The 10992-nt window shown below is 41.8% G+C and overlaps 1 protein-coding gene across 1 annotated transcript in view; it reads left to right on the plus strand.

The window, feature by feature from the left end:
* Window positions 1–9567, plus strand: part of ORC2 (origin recognition complex subunit 2) — an 81766-nt gene extending 72199 nt beyond the window's left edge. The window contains exon 17 of the mRNA XM_056537185.1: window positions 9033–9567. Coding sequence (XP_056393160.1) covers window positions 9033–9119 — 87 coding nt within the window. The 3' untranslated portion in view covers window positions 9120–9567. The remainder of the gene's footprint in view (window positions 1–9032) is intronic.
* The last annotated feature ends 1425 nt before the right edge of the window (window positions 9568–10992 follow it).

Below are 10992 nucleotides of genomic sequence, written 5' to 3' on the forward strand. Positions count from 1 at the left end.
GTTGTAGTTATGCAACAGCTGGAGGCACATTTTTTCTATGAAAAAGTGTACCTCCAGCTGTTGCATAACTACAACCCTCAGCATGCACAAACTACCAAATGGGATGCTGGAAGTTGCAGTAGTGTGCCTCCAGCTGTTGCATAACTAAAAGTCCCAGCATGCCCTTCGGCTATAAGTGCATGCAACAGCTGGAGGCACACTGGTTGTGAAACACTGAGTTATGTAACAAACTCTGTGTTTTGCAACCAGTGTGCCTCCGGCTGTAACCAGTGTGCCTCTTGCATAACTACAACCCCCAGCATGCACACACAGCCAAAGGGCATGCTGGGAGTGGTAGTTTTGCAACTCCCCCCAATGTGAATGTACCTTCACACGGGTGGGGGTTTACAGTGAATTTCTCGCTGCAAGTTTGAGAGCACATTTTCCAACACTACACTACACAAAATAGAAAGTAAAACACTACATGTACACAGTTACCACTCCCCCTAATAAAAATTAAAAACATCTGGTACGGCACTGTTTCCAAAAAGGAGCCTCCAGCTGTTGCAAAACAAAAACTCCCGGTATTGCTGGACAGCCATAGACTGTGCAGGTATGCTGGGTGTTTTGCAACAGCTGGAGGCACCCTGTTTGGGAAACACTGCCGTAGGGTAATTTTGATATCGGAGGCAAGTGTAATTCTTGCATCCGGGTCTGTCCTTCCTTATGCAAATCCCTAATTTAGGCCTCAAATGAGCATGGCGCTGTCTCACTTCGGAGCCCTGTCGTATCTAAAGGCAGTTTAGGGCCACATATGGGGTATTTCCGTACTCTGGAGAAATTGCCTAACAAATTTTGGGGGTCTTTTTCTCCTTTTACCTCTTATAAAAAGGTAAATTTGGGGTCTGCTCCAGCATGTTACTGTAAAAAAAATAAAAATGTTTACACTAACATGCTGGTGTTGCCCCATACTTTTCATTTTTCACAAGAGGTAACCGGAAAGTAGACCCCCAAAATTTGTAATGCAATTTTTCCTGAGTACGGAAATACCCCATATGTGGCCGTAAAATGCTCTGCGGGCGCACAAGGCTCAGGAGTGAGAGCACCATGTACATTTGAGGTGATTTGCACAGGGGTGGCTTATCGTTATAGCGCTTTTGACATAAATGCAAAAAAAATAAAAATGTTTATCATTTTTGGAAACTACACCCCTCACGGAACGTAACAAGGGGTATAGTGAGCCTTAACACCCCACAGGTGTTTGAAGAATTTTCGTTAAAGTTGGATGTGAAAATGAAAATTTTAAATTTTTTCACTAAAATGCTGATTTTACCCCAAATTTTTCATTTTCACAAGGGGTAATAGGAAAAAAGCCCCTCAAAATTTGTAACACCCTTTCTTCTGAGTATATTAATACCCCATATGTGGATGTAAAGTGCTCTGCTGGCGCACTACAGGGCTCAGAAGAGAAGGAGCACAATTGGAATTGAAGGCCATGTGCGTTTACACAGCCCCCAGTGGACCCCCCCCCCCCCCCCCACATGGGGGCTTTGTACACCCACATTGCCCCGGACTTCCATTCCAAACAAATTCTCTCTCCAAAAGCCCAATGGTGCTCCTTCTTTTCTGAGCATTGTAGTTCGCCAGCAGAGCACTTTATATCCACACATGGGGTATTTCCATGCTCAGGAGAAAATGCCCTCAATAATTTGTAATCCCATTTCTTCTATTACCTCTTGTAAAAAATTGTAAATTTAAGGGGAAAAAACTGCATTGTAGTGGAAATTTTTTTAAAAATTTAATTTACACATCTGCCTTTAATGAAAAGTCGTCAAACAACTGTGGGGTGTTAAGGCTACCCCTTGTTACTTGCCTTGAGGGGTGTATTTTCCAAAATAGTATGCCATTTTTTTTGTTTTTTTTTGTTTTGCAGTTATGGAACCATAGGGGCTTCCTAAATGTGACATGCCCCCCAAGAACCATTTCAGCTAAATTTGCGTTCAAAAAGTAAAATGTGGCTCCTTCTCTTCTGAGGGGGGGGGGGGGCTTGTAAAAATTAAAAAACTTTGTCTACAAGAACATGTTGGTGTAAAAAAAATGGAGATTTTGAATTTTCATCTTTGCTTTGCTGCTATTCCTGTGAAACACCTAAAGGGTTAACAAACTTTCTGAATACCATTTTGAATAATTTGAGGGGTGCAGTTTATTTTATAATGGGTCATTTGTGGGGTGTTTCTAATATGAAGGGCCTTCAAAACCACTTCAAAACTGGGCTGGTCCCTGAAAAATTCCGACTTTGAAGCCCTTTGATGTCTTCCAAAAGTAAAAACTTGTCAACTTTATGATGCAGTTATAAAGTAGACAAATTGTATATGTGAATCAATATATAATTTATTTGGTAAGTCTATTTTCCTTACAAGCAGAGAGCTTCAAAGTTTTGAAAAGTTTTCATGATATTTTTTAATTTTTCACCAAGAAATGATGCAAGTATCGACAAAAATTTACCACTATGTTAAAGTAGAATATGTCACAAAAAAACAATCTCTGGGATGCTTTTACTCATGAATTTGATTCAGAGTTATTAAAGGGTACCTCTCATCAAAAAAACTTTTCATATTTTATAGATTAATGTATGCAGAATATCTTTACAATTGCATGTTATTAAACAATATGCTTCTTTCTATTTAATTTTCCACTTTGAAGAAATGACCACTAGGGGTCTCCCTACCAGTCCTGGCAGCAAGCATTTAAGACTCATGCTGGAGTCCTAAACACTACGAGCTGCCAGTCTGCTTTGTTCACAAAGGAGAACACTCAGAGCTGCCAGCCTGCTTTTTTCACAGCCTGTTTGGCTGTGAACAAAGCAGGGTGGCAGCTCTGAGTGTTTAGGACTCCAGCATGATCGGGAAAAATACAATAGAAAGAAGCATATTTTTCATTAACATGCTATTGGAAAGTTATTCAACATTCATTAATCTAAAATATATCAAAAGTTTATTTGATGAGAGGTACCCTTTAATGCTTAAAGTGACAGTGTGCTGTTAATGCTTAAAGTCACATGTGCAAATGCTCTGTTGGGGACAGAGGTACCTGTACGCCCTCAGCCCGCTCCCTGTCTATAGCGCTGGGCCACGCTGTGGCCCTGTGTCACAGCGGGTCGGGCCCAGCACCTAGCAACGGCTGGGACCCGTGGCTAATAGCCGCGTCACCGCGATCAGTGCCACGGCTATGAACCCTTTTAGACGCGTCATTCAAAGTTGAACGCCACGTCTAAAGGGAAACCATTGCCGGTTAGCTCAGGGGGCTGTTCGGGATTGCCGCGATGAAATCGCGGCATCCCGAACAGCTTACAGGAAAGCAGGAGGGTCCCTACCAGCCTCCTCGCTGTCCGATCGCCGAATGACTGCTCAGTGCCTGAGATCCAGGCATGAGCAGTCAAGCGGCAGAACCATTGATCAATGGTTTCCTATGAGAAACCATTGATCAATGTAAAAGATCAGTGTGTGCAGTGTTATAGCCCCATATGGGAGCTATAACATTGCAAAAAAAAGTGTAAATAAAAATAAATATATGTGGTATAGCCGCATGCGGAAATGTCCGAATTATAAAAATATATTGTTAAACGCGCAAAAAAATTCAAAAGTCCAAAATAGCGTATCATGAATAAAAAGTGATCAAAAAGTCCGATCAATACATAAATGGTACTGCTAAAAACTTCCAACCCCATAGGTGGAAAAAAAAAAAAAAACTATAGGGGTCAGAAGATGATGACTATTTTAAACGTATACATTTTCCTGCATGCAGTTATGATTTTTTCAGAAGTACGACAAAATCAAACCTGTATAAGTAGGGTATTATTTTAATCTTATGGACCTACAGAATAATAAGGTGTAGGTGTACTGCGTAGAAACTGAAGCCCCCAAAAGTTACAAAATTGCATTTTTTTCTTCAATTTTGTCGCACAATGATTTTTTTTTTTCTGTTTCGCCGTAGATTTTTGGGTAAAATGACTGATGTCATTACAAAGTAGAACTGTTGGCGCAAAAAAAAGCCATCATATGGATTTTTAGATGCAAAATTGAAAGGGTTATGATTTTTAAAAGGTGAGGAGGAAAAAACTAAAGTGCAAAAATGGAAAAACCCTCAGTCTCCAAGGGGTTAAGGTCTTGGTCCTTAACCCCTTAAGGACTCAGGGTTTTTCCGTTTTTGCACTTTCGTTTTTTCCTCCTTACCTTTTAAAAATCATAACCCTTTCAATTTTCCACCTAAAAATCCATATTATGGCTTATTTTTTGCATCGCCAATTCTACTTTGCAGTGACATTAGTCATTTTACCCAAAAATGCACGGCGAAACGGAAAAAAAAATCATGGTGCGACAAAATCGAAAAAAAAAAACGCCATTTTGTAACTTTTGGGGGCTTCCGTTTCTACGCAGTGCATATTTCGGTAAAAATTACACCTTATCATTATTCTGTAGGTCCATACGGTTAAAATGATACCCTACTCATATAGGTTTGATTTTGTCGCACTTCTGGAAAAAATCATAACTACATGCAGGAAAATTTTTACGTTTAAAAATGTCATCTTCTGACCCCTATAACTTTTTAATTTTTCCACGTACGGGGCGGTATGAGGACTCATTTTTTGCGCCGTGATCTGAAGTTTTTATTGGTATGATTTTTGTTTTGATTGGACTTTTTGATCACTTTTTATTCATTTTTTAATGTTATAAAAAGTTACCAAAATACGCTTTTTTGGACTTTGGAATTTTTTTGCGCGTACGCCATTGACCCTACGGCTTAATTAATGATATATTTTTATAGTTCGGACATTTACGCACGCGGCGATACCACATATGTTTATTTTTATTTTTTTTTACACTGTTTTATTTTTTTTATGGGAAAAGGGGGGTGATTCAAACTTTTATTAGGGAAGGGGTTAAATGACCTTTATTAACACTTTTTTTTTACTTTTTTTTTGCAGTGTTATAGGTCCCATAGGGACCTATAACACTGCACACACTGATCACTGGCGTGCATTAACACGCCTGTGATCAGCATTATCGGCGCTTGACTGCTCCTGCCTGGATCTCAGGCACGGAGCAGTCATTCGTCGATCGGACACCGAGGAGGCAGGTAAGAGCCCTCCCTGTGTCCGATCAGCTGTTCGGGACGCCGCGATTTCACCGCGGCGGTCCCGAACAGCCCGACTGAGCAGCCGGGATACTTTCAGTTTCACTTTAGAAGCGGCGGTCAGCTTTGGCCGCCGCTTCTAAAGGGTTAATACCGCACATCGCCGCGATCGTCGATGTGTGGTATTAGCCGCGGGTCCCGGCCGTTGATTAGCGCCGGGACCCACGCAATATGATGCGGGATCGCGGCGCGATCCCGCTTCATATCGCGGGAGCCGGCGCAGGACGTAAATATACGTCCTGCGTCGTTAAGGGGTTAAAGAATATATGTAAAATACATTGCTATATCTTGTGGTATTTTGAAAAGTTGACCATTTATCCAATGTTTACTTTGTTCCTTCTCTATGGGGCAGATTTACCATGGCTGCTGTCCCAGAATTTTTCCTCGAATGCACTAAATTTGTAGAACACAGCTATTAAGACACATTTATTATGCAAACCACGGCCAAAACCACAAACTGTGGAGTAGGGGGCATGGCCTAAGTTTCACTGCTGTGCACCACAAAAGAGTAAAAAGTGTTGTTGCAGTCAGTCTAAAGTTAGAGGTCTGAGCCACTTAACAAGTTGATCGCCACAGTCTGTGACCCTGTGACCGGCTTACCCTATATTCTGAGTTGGAAACCCTCTGCAGTCAGTACACTCCGTTTCCTGTGACCTAAAAAAAAAAAATTAAGGGGCAATTTTTTTGTGCAAACAATGCAGAATTAAAATTGTAAACTTGTGATAAAATTTAACCCCTAGAGGACACATAACATACATGTACATTGCTGTGCCCTGGTACTTGGTGCACTGTGACATATATGTATGGGTCAAGATGATGGCCAGAGCTTCCCTTGCCTGCTCTCTGCTCTGCTGCGAACCAATTGCATAGTCTGCCTTCTGGAAAGTGGATTGCTGATATCACAGTGCTATGCCAGTTAAGTCACATACTCAGAAAGTGGTAGCGATAAAAACTGCAGCTCAAGGTGCAAACAAATGAGCCCTCATACAGCAGCGTATATTTGGAAAAATAAGGAAGTTATAGGGGTAAAAATAGGGAACATACTTAATGTGTTAAAGTTTGACACACTCCTTCATCTCTTTATCCCTCTTGTCCCCCCTCCCTTAATTTATTTAACCCCTTAACGACACAGGACGTAAATGTTTGTCCTAGCGAGGTGGTCCTGCTATCAGCAGCCAGGGACCCGCCGGTAATGGCGGACATGAGCAATTGCGCTTATGTCCGCCATTTACCCCTCAGATGCTGTGATCAATACAATGTGGTCAGAAAAATGGATGATCCATCCATCTTCCAGTGTCTTCTGCTCTGGTCTGAGATTGAGCAGACCAGAGCAGAAGATCACTGATAACACTGGTCAGTGCTATGCCCTATGCATAGCACTGAAGAGTATTAGCAATCAAGTGATTAGTTAAAAAAAAAATATATATATTATATTTAATTAACCATACCATATTTGGTATTGCTGTGTGCGTAAATGTCCAAAATATTATGTTAATGATCCCGTAGTGTACTTTATGATCATGAAGTGCAAGCCCGCTAGCCACTTTACGGGCACCTGTAAGTAGTGGGTCCCTAACGTCCCTAGCATAAAATGGCATAGCACTGGGCGGTGCAACCCCAATGCCCACAGGGGGAACGACCCACTGGCAGAGCAGCCCCAATGCCACTCAAACCAGTCCCAGGGCCACGCCTCCCCGGCAGTAATGGACGCCGCACAGCACCACACCAGTGTGAACAAGGTGTAAAACCTCACCACATGCTCCGAGTCAGACTGGGAGGCTGCCAGAAAGGAAGGGGCCCTGTGCAGCTTCCTGCTAATTTATATAGGACTGGGCTGAGGGGGAGGGGCAGAGTGCAGACCAAGTAAAAGCAAAAAGAAGGGGAAAGAAAACACAATGTGAATTCAGATAGAGAAAAGACATGGTCGCACATCCACAACATGCACAATGATCTAATTCTTCTCAGCAACATTTATTAAACTAACAGGTCGTTAGTGTACTATATGATCATGAAGTGCAAGCCCGCTAGCCACCTGTCACGGCCACCATGTTCACACTGGTGTGGTGCTGTGTGATGTCCATTGCTGCTGTGCACAGCGTCTAAGGGGAGGCGCGGCCCTGGGACTGATTTGAGTGGCATCGGGGCTACTCTGCCAGTGGGTCGTTCCCCCTGTGGGCACTGGTATTGTGGCGGTGGTGGTCGCCGCCCAGTGCTACGCCATATTATGCTAGGGACGTTAGAGACCCACCACTTACAGATGGCAGTGATGTGGCTGGTGGGCCTACACTTCAGGATCATAAAGTACACTAATGTCCTGTTAGTTTAATAAATGTTGCTGAGAAGCATTAGATGATTGATGTTGTGGATGTGCGACAATGTCTGTTTTCTCTATTTGAATTCCTATTGGGTTTTTGCCTAACTTTGGTTCAACAGAGTTGATCGAGGTATTTGACTATGTCGCAATGCTATGCTTGTAGTGTTACGTGGCTTCTTCCCTAAATTTTCTGTTATATTGTGCCCTTCTACTAAGGAGCCCATTCAATAAAGCTGAATGTATTTATTTGATTTATTTTAAACATAGAGAAGTGCTCAGCTGATTGGTCTCCCTGCTACCGACAGGACATTTCTATAAAGACTTTCTACAGCCCGAGTCATCTGCAGTGCCGAGAAAGCGCTCAGGGTGGGCCATTTATATGGATACACCTTAGTAAAATGGGAATGGTTGGTGATATTAACTTCCTGTTTGTGGCACATTAGTATATGTGCGGGGGGAAACTTTTTAAGATGGGTGGTGACCATGGCTGCCATTTTGAAGTCAGCCATTTTGAATCCAACTTTTGTTTGAAAGTCTAAGGGAGGCAGATCAGGAGACTTTGGGGGCCATTCAACTGGCCCACGATGACTATCCACTTTCCAGGGAACTGTTCATCTAGAAATGCTTGGACCTGACACCCATAATGTGGTGGTGCACCATCTTGCTGGAAAAACTCAGGGAACGTGCCAGGTCCGAGCATTCCTAGATGAACAGTTTCCTGGAAAGTGGATTGGTCATCGTGGGCCAGTTGAATGACCCCCAAGGTCTCCCGATCTGACCCCTTTAGACTTTTATCTTTGGGGTCATCTGAAGGCAATTGTCTATGCTGTGAAGATACGAGATGTGCAACACTTGAAAGTACGGATACTGGAAGCCTGTGCTAGCATTTCTCCTGCGGTATTGCTATCAGTGTGAGAAGAGTGGGAGAAGAGGGTTGCATTGACAATCCAACACAATGAGCAGCACATTGAACACATTTTATAAGTGGTCAGAAACTTGTAAATAACTCATGAAAGAATAAAGTTACGTTAAAACCAAGCACATCATAGTTTTTCTTGTGAAATTCCCAATAAGTTTGATGTGTCACATGACCCTCTTCCTATTGAAAAAACAAAAGTTGGATTCAAAATGGCCGCCCTGGTCACCACCCATCTTGAAAAGTCCCCCCCCCCCCCTCACATATACTAATGTGCCACAAACAGGAAGTTAATATCACCAACTATTCCCATTTTATTAAGGTGAATCCATATAAATGGCCCACCCTGTACTTCTCCCAGTTTGTTTTAGCACCCAGATCCCATGTTTTTTTTTTTTTTTTTGTCCATATGTTTTTTGCAGGTTAAATAGCTATTGAAAACCATTCCAAACCAATCTACAGTAATACCTATATGTTATCTCCATTTTGCATGTGTTTGGTCACCTTAGAGTGTTTGTATTCTTTTCTAAATGAATTGTATACGTAGTCTTGCTGAAATGGTGAATGCTGAAAACAGTAGTAAAAATGGTTACAACTTCGTAATAAAATATGTTGAATGTTCATTGGCAGGGTCCAGACGGTGTGGAATATTTGATCATTCCATTAGACTTAGGAACCTTAGTTGATTTCCTGGAAATGGAAGACAAGGAAGGATAAGGACTGAGCCATCAATACATGAGCAGCACTGTGGACTTTGCTGGTCAAGGATCTCTATCTCAGAAGCTATCAACAGAACAGGAGAACTTGCCTTACAAATATATTGCCATTGTGTATAACTGGGTGCTATGGTATGGAAAATTTCAGATTTTTTTTCATCTTGAGAGATGTATATTGCATAAACATCACCTTTGCTATTGGCCGCTGTGCGACAAACACTTAGGATTGAGTCCAAGCATGTTATAATGCAGTTTGTCACAATATTGGGACGGAGTACTGATAAGGCCTCTGGGAAATAAGAGATGGGATCTGATCAGTAGTTAGTAGCTAAAGTAACTCCATCACATGAAGTGATAACTACCTTGATAAATCTCCTCCATCATGTTTTCTGTGTACTATAAATGCAGTTGTAATATAAACCTGTAGAACACGGTGTCTTCAAATAAAATGTCATATATTTTGTATTTTGTTTTATAAAAGTAGACTAGAACAAATAATGGTACTTAGAATTGCAGTTTTCTAGGAGCCCATTTTAAATCACATTTTAGGGCTATGTCTGAGATTTTTTGGGGATATCAGAAAAAAAAAGGTATTTCAACAAATACTGTGGCAGACCCAATTACTTTAATAGACCAAGCATTGTCTTGGTCTAATCTAAGCAGAATTTTGATTGAATCAAAGTTAATAAATTGATTTTACATAGTTACATAGTTCGGTTGAAAAAAGACATGTGTCCATCAAGTTCAACCAGGGAATTGAAGGGTAGGTATTGTCAGTATTCAGAATAATTTGTCAGTAATAATTTGACAGTATTCAGAATAATTTCATGAAGATTATGATATAAAATCCTCAAGACTGAAATTGCAACACGAAGAAGGACAAGCTGTAATGTGAGGCAAATCAAGGTAGAAGTGTCGCTAAAATCTGTAAATGATGGAATTTTCAGCCTGTGTTCCTACATGCGTTCACCAATGGACGCATGTTGATGCTAATAATCCTGGCCATGTATGAACGTATGATGCAACATGAGGAATCCTGCTTTAGTCTTGGAAACCATGCAGGCAATGCCATGAAGAGGCCTTCACAATGGAACATCACGCGGCTTAGCAGTCTGCGCTGCAGATCCCCTCCATGTGTTTTCTGACCGACCTTCTCTATTGCATACATTCTGAAATCACTGACACTAGTGTTGTGTTTCTTACAAAAGTGTAAAGAAGCTCCGGATTTGTTTCGGTTCACTTTTGTGTTAACATCATTGAGGTGCTCCCTGATTCTTATTTTCAATTTGCGGGTTGTACACCCTACATATTTTAAATTACAGGTCACACACTCAATTATATACACTACATTTGTAGAATTGCAATTCAAGTGTTGCTTGATTTTATAAGTGCGACTACCTGTTGTGTTTGTGAATTCCTTGCATATGTGTGTTACTTCACAGGCTTTGCAATGTGCCGCTCCGCATTTATAGAAGCCGACACAGTTTAACCACCTGTTCACACATTGCGTTTCCAATGTTACCACACGGCGATAATTTTTCCCTAAGTGCAGCTCTTTTGGGTACCACCGACAGTCCAGATGCCAAAATTTTAGACATTTTCTCATCATCCTTAAAGGGGTACTCCGCCCCTAGCATCTTATCCCCTATCCAAAGGATAGGGGATAAGATGTCTGATCGCTGGGGTCCTGCTGCTAGGGACCCCCGAGATCTCTGCTGCAGCACCCCGCTTTCATTACTGCACAGAGCAAACTCACTCTGCCTAATGACCGGCGATACAGGGGCCGGAGCATCGTGACCTCACAGCCCGCCCCTTAATGCAAGTCTATGGGAGGGGGCGTGATGGCCGCTACGCCCCCTCCCATAGACTTGTAT

This window comes from Hyla sarda, chromosome 8 (assembly GCF_029499605.1).
Source record: "Hyla sarda isolate aHylSar1 chromosome 8, aHylSar1.hap1, whole genome shotgun sequence".
NCBI lineage: Eukaryota > Metazoa > Chordata > Amphibia > Anura > Hylidae > Hyla > Hyla sarda.